At 38.9% G+C, this 14,058-nt stretch overlaps 1 protein-coding gene across 3 annotated transcripts in view; it reads right to left on the bottom strand.

Moving 5' to 3' along the window:
• LOC114328931 (probable E3 ubiquitin-protein ligase HERC1) overlaps window positions 1–14,058 on the bottom strand; it is a 240,144-nt gene that overhangs the window by 90,794 nt on the left and 135,292 nt on the right. For 2 of the 3 annotated variants that reach the window (XM_050659504.1, XM_050659503.1), the window contains exon 19: window positions 2,615–2,761. The exons of the other annotated variant lie outside the window; for it this stretch is intronic. In XM_050659504.1, the coding sequence (XP_050515461.1) occupies window positions 2,615–2,761 (147 nt within the window). The remainder of the gene's footprint in view (window positions 1–2,614; window positions 2,762–14,058) is intronic. 3 annotated transcript variants of the gene reach the window in all.

Consider the following 14,058-nt stretch of genomic DNA (forward strand, 5'->3'; position numbering starts at 1 on the left):
TTGCAAATACTCAGCATTAAAAAATGCTATTCTAGCCGAGTGCCCCATCTCGTGATAACAGGTAAATGGTGTAATGTAATATTACCCCGATGTTCTTTATAATGTTGAACTCGTAATGGCGATTGTATAAAAAATTTTATAACATCATTTATCAAATCATCAACTTGTGGAAAATTTGGTCTTATTTCTTCCGTGATAAGGTTAAGCCCATGAACTAGATATTTTACATGAATTAATTGCTATAGAATATCTTTTAAGTTCTGTACTACACTTCTAATCCAAGTACATACTTAGTTTGGATATCGGGATATAAACAAATTAACGAAGTCACTGGTTACGTAATAAAATTACACTACAAGAATAAAAAACCGCTAAACGCCGTAAAAATGAGTGGCGCATACAATATTCCAGCTACAAAAGATCTGATATGAATATTACATGGCGCGAAAATGTATTTTCATTTTGATGCAAAACAAAATTCTAGTTTTATTTTAAAAGATTTTTCCATAGTATTTGCTCAATTTGAAGTAAAACGCGCCACAAAAGAGTAACTTTGATACAGTTTGAATTTTGAAACTGTTTTGTGGCGCGTTTACTTCAAATTTAGCAAATATTGTGGAAAAATCTTTTAAAATAAAACTAGAATTTTGTTTTGCATCAAAATGAAAATACATTTTCGCGCCACGTAATATTCATATCAGATCTTTTGTAGCTGGAATATTGTATGCGCCACTCATTTTTACGGCGTTTAGCGGTTTTTTATTCTTGTATCAGGAGTTTTTCAAAGTTATTTATAAATTAAATGTATGAGGTTGAATGCAATGTTTCTCGATTACGCGTCAAGTTCTATAAATGGTCGCCCTTGCCGCATTATCTCCCAAATGATCTAGTGTCCATCGAATGTACACTCGATTTTTTTTTCTATTCGAAATAGATTTAAAAAATATATTGGGATGGCCAGTAAATGAACTCGGATTGCCCGTTACTAGATCAAATTTAGCGTCGTAACCACTATAACTACATAAACCATTTCGGGAATAATCGTTAATTGGATTATACTTTTGTAGCTTAATAACCTCTAAACGGCTTAACCGATTTTGATCACTAAACATGAGTTTGAAACGTATTGACAAGTAGTATCTGATGCATCTAAGGTCAAGGATGATAACTGAAGCTATTACAGGAATTATTGAGCTTGAAAACCCGTTTTTTCCCATAGGAAATAGATTTGATCATACTTATGAAGCCTATAACTTAAAAATTCCAATTTTCCCGGATATGAGGTATATACCATTAGATTCGTCTAGAGTCCTTCTACAAACGTTCAGTTATTGGCGCAGTTCGTAGGTTCAAATTTTGAGTAATTGTCGAAAAACCAAAATTTTTAAAGTTTAGTTTTTTAGTTTTTCGGCTATACTGAGCCGTGTGTATGTCTGATCCTGACGACTTAGACACCATTTGAAAGCTTAACTCAACACTATTGATTTGGTGTATTTGCAGTTCTCCTGTCTCTTCTTGATCCGAAGATATATACCCCCAAAAAATATGCCGTTTTGTATGTACCTACCAAGTCCAATAGCTGGCTTATGGGTAGTCAAAAGTCACAAACTACACTGGTTCTGAATTGGCCTTGACCCCCTCTTCAAACACAGAAAAAAAATTCAAATTGGTTTAACTTTTCCACATACATACATACATACATACATACATACATACATACATACATACATACATACATACATACATACACATACATACATACATACATACATACATACACATACATACATACATATCCACAAACATTTTCTCTTTTTTAAATAGAAATTGAGGCATATTTCTGAGCTCGGTAACTTTTGAATGGTATAACCGATTTTCAAAATTAGACATGCGTTGGAAAGGTAATGATCAGTACTATTAGAAACCGTAAAGGTCGGACTTAAATTTTCGAAGTTTTTGGGAGTTTTGGGGACGAGAACGAAAAACAGACCCTAAATAGGAAGGGCCGTAAAATCCATACCCTTGGACCAAAATGGATGGTTGACATATGAATGGGTGAGTCTTTTCCTGAACTTTAAGATGAGAGTTGGCCCAATTTTCAATTCAGTCAGATTTAGAAAAACGAAAATTTCGTGTATATAATAGTGTCGCGTGTAAGGGGATTGTGCGCCACTGGCGAGAACTGCCGTTCTCTGGTAATAAATATAGCAAAAACCATAAATGGAACTAACATAAATTTGTGAGATTCATACAGCTACTTATTCCTAAAAGCTTTACAGACACTTTCGCTCCTTTTGGTTTTCGGAAAAACCCGTCCCACTAAACGTGTTTATGTATGATTCATTTTGTTTGTATATTAGGAAATTAATATTGTTTACCACTTGACCCATAACCTTTTATTACAATAGCAGATACGACCAAAATGATTCAAAGGAACATTTAGAAAATATGTATTGGCATTATACATTTTTTTTATATAAAATTAGGCAAATATATGCAATTTCTTTTAAAAATATGAAATGTATGCAAAATATACCAGATATACAAAAAAATTCAGTATGCATAATATACATTCCGGTCTCTAATTATAATATAATAGTATTATCTAACGTACCTAGGGATGATGAATGAGTAGCATCGTAAGGTAAATATGGAAAACCGCTCCCATGTACACTTAATGAAGATGGTGGTTTAGGAAGTGAATTATTGGGTCTAACTGGTTTTAGCAGTAAATCTTGTACAGATTCATTTGAGTTGGAACCTATAAACAATGTCTATAAAGTTTTATTTTTCTACATGCAGCAGGTGTTATGTTATAACCGAGATAGGTACTCCACTATCATAATAGAAAACATTCACGAAAATTATACCAACAATAAATTAGATAAAAAATTAAAAGATGAAGGTGATTTTTTTTTAAATTAAATCTTGAATAAGAAGCAACCTACTAGTTGGACATTAATCTATCCCTTTTCTTTAAGGGCACTAGATGGCGCGTAGACTGTCTTGTTACGGTTCTTTTAACCTTCACAATTCATTTATATTTATTAAATTGAGAGATATTTAAATACTTTAAAACTCCTCTGGTTACGCCTATGCTAGTTCCCATAAAAAATAGTTGGCATGTCATATCGATCCGATGTGGCAAAAATCCTACACTGTTCGGAAGAAAAGTTCTGTTCTGTTGATTTGTTTAGGAATGGTTTGAGATTGTAGAAATGTGCTGTCTTTCTCTCGTTCACAGTGTGTGCATAGGTCCTTGTAACGTAACTGAATCAATCAGTGGTTCCGTGCTTGAATGGTTCGTTGGAACTCAGATTGAATGACATTAAGCAAACACGGATGATATCCGGTCTGTCTTCGATTGTTTTGGAACGAGGTCGGATTGCAAAGGGTGAAATTTTGCTAATCCTTTTTCCATCGGTGAGAAAATACAGCCCAAGTTTATGAAAACTTATCGTCTGTAAGAACTTTTGCCAGTGACGGATTTGGGGCTGTATATTTTGTTGTGCCGATGGAAATTTTATTGAGTTACTCGACATAACCTCGACAATTCTCTGGTGGCCACCTAACACCTCAGGTAAATATCTTTGAAGCTATTATTAGGCTTATAGCCTCTCGTATTTCTACTGTCTCGTATTGTCCCTACTGACAATTTTGTTTTCTATCCTTGGTAGGACAACTTCTTGAGGACACAGCTAGTGGCCCAAAAAAAAACAAAACTGTCAGTAGCGACAATGTGAGACAGTAGAAATACGAGAGGCTATAAACCTAATAATAGCTCTAAAGATATTTACCTGAAGGCCCCGTCTCACCATCAAATAATTTACAGTTATTTGATCAAACTTGACAGTCAAACTTGACTAGTGACACAAACTATACATACTAACTGTCACTTTGTGTCACTAACTGTCAAGTTTGATCAAATAACTGTCAATTATTTGATGGTGAGACGGGGCCTTGAGGTGTTATGTGGCCAACAGATAGGGGTTGTTACCAGGACGTTCTCTTAGCCTCGAGTGATGAAAATCAGCCTAGGAAAGACACAGGGCATTAGTCCAAGCGTACCACAACGACCAAAACTATTGATTATAGTAAAATCTTTTAAGATACTCACGTGTCTCAAGTTGGAGTTATGTCACAGTAAGTAAACCGAAATTATTCTTCCACACACAAAATTTATAGGTTCAAATCCGTCTTAGACGATGGTTTTTCGTAAAACCCACCTATTTTATGGCGGATGAATCTGGATCAGCAAAACACAACTGAATTTTGCAATCAGAGACTGTCAAGACAAAAACCAAATGGTCAGACCGGATGTCATCCGTTTTACCTCAATGTCATTCGATCCCCAAACGAAACATCGAAGTACACCATGGTTGATTCAGTTACGTGACAAGAACCTATACAAAGACTGTGAGTCAGAAAAAGATAGCGATACACACATTTCTATGTTTTCAGACATTCCTAAAACAACTCAACAGACCCATTTTGCGAACGAACCAACTATTTCAAAGGAACTACCATAGGCGTAACCAGGAGGTATTTAAGTATTTAAATATCTTTCAGTTTAACATATATAAATGACTTGTGAAGGTTTAAAAAACCGTAACAGGCGTTGTTAGATATTTTATACTAAATATCAGGCACCATCTAATGCCATTAATGAAAAGGGACGATTAACGTCAAGATCCAGCAGTGAAGGACAATCACAAGATGGCAAGGCCTTCTCGGTCGCCAGCAGAAGAAATCCTTGCCAATATAGTGTAAAGTTAAACCTCACCATCTGCACATGGAACGTTAAAACATTATACGAGGCAGGTAAGACTCATAATGCAATCAAGGAGATGGATAGACTATCAGTAAACATAATGGGAATAAGTGAAATGAGATGGACGAACTCTGGGCAATGTAAAATTAATGATCATCACATATATTATTCAGGTAACCCTAATGGAAGACACGAAAATGGGGTAGGTATAATCTTAAATGAAGAAACTGCCAGACATGTTAAAAATTTTGTACCCATATCGGAAAGAATACTCCTCCTTCAACTTAATACTTACCCAATTACAACTAACATTATCCAGGTATATGCCCCTACAGCTGACAAACCGGACGAAATAATTGAAGCATTTTATAATGAACTATCCAACACCTTAAAATGCCTCCTCAAAAAGGATTTAACTTTGATTATGGGTGATCTAAATGCCAATATTGGTAGGGGACAATCGTATCGGACAATCGGAGAATTCATAGGGCAATTTGGACTTGGAGAAAGAAATGAGCGAGGAGACCGACTGGGTGAATTTGTGGCAGAAGAAGAGCTTGTGATTACTAACACTTACTTCAAACTCCCTTACAGAAGATTATATACATGGAAATCACCTCAAGACACTCCAGGCCGCATAGTGAGAAATCAACTAGATTACATCATGATTAATAAAAGATTCCGTAACAGCATAACATCAGTCAAGACATATCCAGGAGCTGATATCAAGTCAGACCATAACCCACTGATTGGCAAAATTAAGCTCAGGCTAAAGAAGGTTAGACGTAGTGTCAATCCAAAATTCGACATCAGGCTATTAAAAGACCAAAACACAGAACAGAGTGTAAAACGGTATATACAGAACAACTTGAATACCGTTATTCAATCGGATGTAATGGACCAGGAGATAGAAAAGTTGCATGTAGTTTCACAGGACATACGTGAGAAATTCCTCAAACCACTAAATATAAAGAAGAAATCGTGGATGACAAACGAGATTTTAGATATGATGGAAGAGAGGCGAAAGTCCAAAGATCAGGACATGTCATTATACAAAAGAATAGATAAAGAGATCAAAAAAGCAATTAGAATAGCTAAGGATACACGACTAAGAGAACAGTGTGCGGAAATCCAGCAATTGCAACATAAACACGATTCATTCAATATGCACAAAAAAGTTAAAGAAGCTGCAGGCTTATACAAACCTAGAAGAGTTGGGTGTTTGGCAGATACCCAAGGCAAACCACTGTTAAATGTGGAAGAAAAACTAGACACGTGGAAGAAATACGTGGAAGTAACTTTTGCAGATGAAAGGCAGAATACCATTGAAGACACTGAATGCCAAACAGGACCCCCGATTACCATTGAAGAAGTCACGTCAGCTATTAAAACAACTAAAGATGGTAAAGCTGTAGGGCCTGACCAGTTTTATGTAGAATTCCTAAAACTTATGTGATGAACAAGGAATAAAATGGATAACAACTGTATTCAATAAAATATACGTAACTGGAAAAATACCCCAAAGCTGGTTAAAGTCGACCTTCGTAACTTTACCCAAAAAAGTAAATGCCAAAACATGTGAAGACTACAGAACAATTAGCCTAATGAGCCACTTACTCAAAACGTTTCTGAAAGTGATACACGGCAGAATATATAAAAAATGCGAAGAACAGGTATCATGGACGTAGTTTGGATTCCGCGATGCCTTAGGCACCCAAGAGGCTCTATTCGCTGTCCAAGTGCTTATGCAAAGATGCAGGGATGTTGACTGTGACGTGTATATTTCTTTTATCGACTACAAAAAGGCGTTTGATAGAGTAAAACATGATAAACTCATAAACATCTTGAAAGAAGCGGGAGTAGATTATAGAGACTTGAGAATCATATATAATTTGTATTACAACCAAACTGCCAATATTAAAGTGGATGACCAATTGACAGAGGCAGTCTCCATAGATAGAGGAGTGAGGCAAAGATGCATCCTGTCCCCGGTGCTGTTTAATATATACTCTGAATGTATCTTCGAGCAAACGCTGGGAGAACTACAGAAAGGCGTATTAGTCAATGGAGTGCATCTGAACAACATTAGATATGCCGACGACGCTGTAGTTTTTGAAGACAGTCTAGATGGTTTGCAAAGAATAATGTCGCGCATATCAGATATAAGTAGAGAATACGGACTTGATCTCAATACGAAAAAAACAAAGTACATGGTAGTCAGTAAGCGCGAAATATTAAATACACAGCTTTTGGTTAACCAACAACTAATTGACAGGGTCGACAGCTATACATACCTTGGTACCAACATAAACAGCCAGTGGGACCACTCAAGTGGAATAAAACAACGCATAGGAAAAGCGAGATCAGCGTTCATAATGATGAAGTCTCTTTTCAGAAGCCACGATTTACCTCTTGCTACCAAAATCTCTATCATCAGATGCTATGTATTTTCTACGTTATTATACGGAGTAGAGGCCTGGACAATTTCAGAGGCTTCTTTGAGAAAACTCGAGGCATTCGAGATGTGGCGTTACAGGCGCATTTTGAGAATTTCGTGGGTGGATCGTGTGACTAATGTTGAGGTTCTACGTAGAATAGGCAAGGAATGCGAGATTATTAACACAATCAAAAAGCGCAAACTAGAATATCTTGGCCATGTTATGAGGAATGAACAGAGATATGGCTTGTTGCAACTCATTCTTCAAGGCAAGGTATTTGGAAAGAGAGGACCTGGGAGAAGAAGAATATCTTGGCTTCAAAACCTGAGAAAGTGGTTTAATACATCGACAACCGGACTATTCAGAATAGCAGCAAGCAAAGTTACGATAGCCATGCTGATCGCCAACATCCGGAACGGATAGGCACCTTAAGAAGAATGTCGAGCTAGTAGGTTGCTTCTATAAAATCCATATTGCACTAGTCTGTGAATGACTGCATGGTTGTGTATTAATGACTGATATACGAAAATAATATCCTTTTTGCCTCGTCTTTCAAGCAAGTTCTGTGTGAATAGATAAAAATAGCGAAACAAGTGTCACATAATAGCGGGTTAGAGGAGGAGTGTCCTTTTATGTCCGTATATTATTTATACATACAGTGCGGTGGAATAAGTGTTGCCCCCCCCCCTGTTAACTTGTTTATTTTAAGAATATAAGCAAAACACTCGGACAGGTCGATTTTTAAACTAACCATAGTATATTATAGCATCAACGTTTCGAACTTTACGCGATCCCTCTTCAGGTGACAGGCATAACTTTGATTTTTTTTAATGGTAAAGTACATCATGTGACACCTCATTTAACAGCTCTTGAAATACTGATTTCAAAAATGTATAATACTTTAATCCTTTTTGAGATCGTAGGCGCAAAATTTCGGTCGAACTCTTTTTAAACGTATTGTAGCGTGATTAGTGTAATTACTTCTAATTACAATAAAACTAGCGGTTCGTAATTTATATACGACTTTATTTTTTATTTATACAAGTTTACTTTACAAACTTTAGCTTAAGACTAAACTCTATTCACAAAAATTATGCCTTATATATCCTAGTCGTTATTCTCGATCATTCCGGGCTAAGCCAGCTCTCCGACTATCGTGTGACCTTCCAACAACCGCGCATCGGTTCCACGTATAGCGTACTTCGATCTAGAATTTTCTCGGCTTACGCCTTGCGGCTGGTGACTCATTGTTTTGCTACATTGCTCCCCTCTTAAGATCTGAGCGTCCCGATCAGCAACTCTAGATGAAGGCCCAGGATGGCGGAATCTACACGACTCTCCAGCTTTGCATACACCCTTCAAGAAGAAATAACAGTCTACTGTCTTTGAAGGATCCGACATCTTCGGGTTCATGCAACACACAGTAATTCGTACGCCAGTTTCTCTGAAGACCACTTCAAGCATGCTTCTCACAATCTTCCAATCCAGATTTTCTACTGCATGGCCTATTTTTGGTAAAGCCAAATCTTTGATGTCATAATTACACACGATTTTCTTCAAATTACTTAGAGCACGCCATATGTTCTCATAGCTTGGCGTGTCCGTATAAGACTTCCTGGTCACCATATACAGCAAAGATCGAGGACCATCTTCCAATCGCAGTACTCTTCCAATTTTAGGCTGCTGATTTCTTAACTCGTCCAGGCGGCCGAACTTTCTATTAAATACGGACGAGATTCCTTTAGTCATCTCGAGGTCTTGGGCAACACAGTGGGCTAGAGAGACGTTTTCTGGAACACCAAAAAGATTTTGCTGAACTTCTGTGGTCACGCCGAATCTAGCACTCTTTCTTTCTGCGTAATTTGACATAAATTCCTTAAAACTTGGCTGTGGTGCATCTTTCATCTCCTGTTGGAGGACTCGAGCTTCCTCTGTTTCATTTGAGCCAGCATATGGTGCGAGACGATTTATGTGAATAACTTTTGGTTTACCGTTTGGTAACTTCTTAATTCTGTATATTACGTCATTTATTTTCTTCTTAACTTCATACGGACCTTCCCATTGTCTTTGCAGTTTAGGACACAGGCCTCGACGACGTTGTGGATTATAAAGCCAGACAAGATCACCTACTTCGAAGCTTTCATTCTTGCAGCGAGAATCATATTGATCTTTCATTCTGTCACTGGCTATCTGGATGTGTTGTCGGGCAAGTTCATGAATGTTGTTCATTCGTAACTTCAGGCGGTCTACGTATTCTTCGCCTGCAACATATTCCTCGGAAGGTCTGCAGCCAAACTCTAGGTCGCAGGGCAAACGAACTTCACGACCCAACATCAGGCAGGTTGGTGTTTGACCTGTAGTTTCATTCACGGCCGAGCGGTAGGCCATCAGGAATAAATGAATGTGTTGGTCCCAATCTCGCTGATGTTCAGATACAACTTTGGACAAGTGTTTACCCATCGTTCGGTTCATCCTCTCGACCATTCCATCTGATTGAGGATGCAGGGGTGTTGTTCTGGTCTTATTGGCACCAATCAATTTACAAACGTTTTGGAAAAGAGCTGACTCAAAGTTTCGCCCTTGGTCGGAGTGGATCTCCAAGGGAACACCAAATCGGCTGAAGAATTCTTTAACAAGTACCTCTGCAACGGTAGCAGCTTCTTGATTCGGTAATGCATAGGCCTCGGTCCATTTCGTAAAATAGTCCATGGCTACCAGAATGTATTTATTTCCAGCATCGGTTTCTGGAAATGGACCTGCAATGTCGATTGCTACTCTTTCCATAGGACTTCCAACATTGTACTGTCTCATGGGTGCTCTCTTTTTACCAACTGGACCATTACCGGATGCACACAGTTCACATTTCCGGCACCATCTTCTTACATCATCTTTACAGTTCACCCAACAGAACCGTTCTCGAACCTTTTGCAGAGTCTTCGTAATACCAAAGTGTCCACCTGATGTACCGTCATGCAACTGACGCAATACTTCTGACACTTTACTTTTAGGTACAATCAACTGAAGCTTAGATTCTGTACCATCATCGCTCTCAAAGGTTCTGTACAGAAGATCATCTTTTAGTATCAGGCAATTCCATTGGCTCCAGTAGGCCTTGACTTCCGGACTACATGCACTAATGTTCTGCCAACTAGGTCTCTCACCTTGCCGCATCCAATCCAATACTCTTTTTATACATGGATCATCCTCCTGGGCGTCTTGTAACTGTTGGGGCTGCCATTGCTCATTAATTGCGGTGGTTCGTCTCACGGAGCAAAATCGTTCCTCTAATTTGGCACAGTGATTACAATTTGCACTGCATGGTCGTCTCGAAAGGGCATCAGCATTTGAATGAACTCTTCCGGCCCTGTGTTCTATATCGTAATCATATTCTTGTAATCGTTCTAACCATCTTGCCATCTGGCCCTCTGGATTACGGAATTGTATGAGCCATTTTAGAGCAGCGTGATCGGTGCGAAGAAGGAACTTTCTACCATACAAGTATTTATGGAAATGTTCGCAAGCCTTCACTACACCCAGCAGTTCTCTTCTGGTAACGCAATAGTTTCTTTCTGGTTTCGACAGGACTTTGCTGAAATAAGCGATGACTTTTTCCTGTCCATCCTGGATTTGTGAGAGAACAGCTCCTATGGCACTGTTGCTAGCATCGGTATCCAAAACAAATTTTCCTGCCTGTCCCGGGTAGCTTAATATCGGTGCACTGATCAGAGCCCTTTGTAGTTGTTCGAAAGCTTTTTGACACTCCTCACTCCATGTATATTCTTTGCCCTCCTCCGTCAACTTTGTTAGGGGCTTGGAGATATTGGCAAATCCTTTGACAAATCGTCGGTAATATGTACATAGGCCAAGGAAACTTCTAATTTCATGTTTATCTTTTGGTACTGGCCAATCTTTAATTGCATCAATCTTTTCAGGATCAGCTGTTACACCATTACTCGATACAATATGTCCTAAGTACTTAACTTCTCGTCGAAACATGTGACATTTCTTCGGACTTAACTTCAAGTTCGCTGCCCTCAATCGTTGAAAGACGTCTATTAGATTCTTGGCATGTTCATCAAAGGACCTTCCAACCACAATTACATCATCCAAGTAAACCAGGCATGTTTTCCATGTTAGACCTCTTAAAACTGCCTCCATTAATCTTTCAAATGTGGCAGGGGCATTACATAAACCAAACGGCATAGCCGTAAACTGCCAAAGCCCTGATCCTATCGAAAATGCGGTTTTCTCCCGATCGGCTGGCTCCATGTCTACTTGCCAATATCCACTTTTTAAATCGAGTGTGGAAAACCAACGAGAACCGGAGAGAGTATCCAATGTATCGTCTATTCTGGGCAAAGGATAACTATCTTTTTTTGTTACCGCATTGAGCTGGCGGTAGTCGATACAAAAACGCGTTGAACCATCTTTCTTCTTTACCAGAACTACTGGTGATGTCCATGGACTGTTCGATGGTTCAATTACCCCTTGTTTGTCCATATCCTTGATAATCTCTTCGGCTTCATCTCTTTTCGCAAATGGAAGTCGTCTAGGCCGTTGTCTGATTGGCTGAGCGTCTCCGATATTTATTTTATGCGTTACTATGCTTGTTTTTCCCTTATCCTTCGTGTCAATAGCAAAAACATCTTGATACTCTATCAGCATAGATGTCACTTTTTCCGTTCGTTCATGATCAAGATCTTGGCATCTTTCAATGATCATCTCAACAAGCTCCTTTGGATACTTCGCCTTCGATGATTTCTCATTGGTATTCACAGAGCAAATTGAAGCCACGGGAACACACTGCCCGATCAAAGCTCCTCTACTTAACTTGATAGCAGTTTCCCTTAAATTCATAACTCTTACAGGGATCACATCTCGAACTTTTACCAAAGTTTTCGCCGTTAGGAACTCGACATTATCCACATCTTCGACCATCCTTAAACTTCCCTCTCGGCAGTGTCCATCAAGCATGGTCATCAGAATTTTCTCACTATTACCGGGTATGGTTACGTCGCATGTAGTAAGTAAGCGGATGACATCTTCTTTGTCGTCGTGAAAGGGCAACTCTTCACCATTGATCTTGAGAACTCCATTTTGAACATCCAATATTGCCCCCACTTTCCTTAGTACGTCCATCCCCAATATGAATTCGTCGGAGATCTCGGCAATTAATACTTGATGTTCAACTGTGGTCTGGCCAATGGATACTGACATATTAGCCTCGCCATATGTATTAATTAGCTCACCAGTCGCTGTTCTAAGCTTTACTGTTGCAGGTGATAATTTATTATGGTCTCGTACTACATCTGGACGTGCGATAGTTCTCGTTGCACCTGTATCCACCAAAAATGATCTACATCTATTACTGATACGACCTTCGATGTATAAGTTGTGGATTCCACCGGAGGACGTAAGGTTGACAGTTACTATGGGGGCTCTAGTTCTCGAGGTCGGCAGTTGCCCCTTGGTGTCGACCCGCTCTAGTTTTCCGACGGCTGTACGATCTTCTTACAATTACGACGAATGTGGCCTACGTCTCCGCAATTCCAACATCTAGGCTCGCGTCTCTTTGGCATCTGATTACTTAATACTCTCCGTATCATTTCCTCCAGACGTTCATTGTTGTGTTCGTCACTTTCTTCAATGGTTCTTACTCTATGGCCTCGTGAAGTTTGACTAGCCGTTTCGTGTTCCAATGCAATAGCAAGTGCTTCATCTAAAACTTTCGGTCTTGCTAGTCGTAAAGCTTTCTGTAGTTCATTATCTTTCAGCCCATTGACGAAGGTATCTACTGCAATTTCTTCTAAAACGCTGTCTGGCACCTCTGGATAAGCCAACCGCACCACACGAGCCACATCTGCTTCAAATTCTTGCAGATTCTCACTTGCTCGTTGACTTCTACTTCGCAGTTGTGCTTTGTATACTTGTTGTAGATGGGCATCTCCATAGCGTTTTTCTAGACGAGTGAACAAGGTCTGGTAACAATTTTCTTGACCCTTGGGAATTGACCTTAATATATCTGCAGCATCACCTCGTAAAGCAGCAGTCAAGGAAACAGCCTTTTCTTGTTCGGTCCAATGATTGGCGGTCGCAATAGCTTCAAACTGTCTAAGATATATGGACCAAGAGGACTTTCCATCAAATGGTGGTAATTTGAATCTCATATTATGCGACGTTTCGTCTCTCGGTAGTTCATCTTTCACTAAAGGATCTAACGTTGCTGCATTAACTGATGGTTGTACTTTTGTATCAGTTATCCTGCTCTCTAGCTGTTTGATCTTTTCTTCTACGGTCTCTACACTTTTATGCATCTTATCGAATGTTCTAGAAACTTCTTCAAATTTCTCATTGTTCTGTTTACAAACTTCTTCTAGTTTTTCGTTGTTTTGCCTACAGACCTCTTTAATTATTTGAGAAGTCTCATTGAATCTTTTAGCAACATTTTCGAATTTCTCGTCGCTTTTTCTACTAACTTCTTCAAGTTTCTCGTCGCTTTTTCTAGAAGTTTCATCGATCTTTTGAGAAACACTTTCAAATTTCTCGTTGTTCTGTCTAGAAGTTTCATCGATCTTTTGAGAAACACTTTCAAATTTCTCGTTGCTTATCTTAGAAGTATCATCAATCGTTTCAGAAACAGTTTTTAATTTCGATAAGATTGCTTGTTCTGCTGACTGGAAGTGGAACGTCTTTGGGTCTTCTCCGTTCTTCGTGAGGACATCCTCGAGTCGTGCTTGTAGGACTATCTTGAGCCCACTGCTGTCCAGATCCCGTTCCTCGAGCTGTTCACGGAGCTGTTTTACTGTAAGTTCTTGTAGCAACATCTTTGGTCGGCACACACGTACTTTC

This window comes from Diabrotica virgifera, chromosome 8 (genome assembly GCF_917563875.1).
Source record: "Diabrotica virgifera virgifera chromosome 8, PGI_DIABVI_V3a".
Lineage (NCBI taxonomy): Eukaryota > Metazoa > Arthropoda > Insecta > Coleoptera > Chrysomelidae > Diabrotica > Diabrotica virgifera.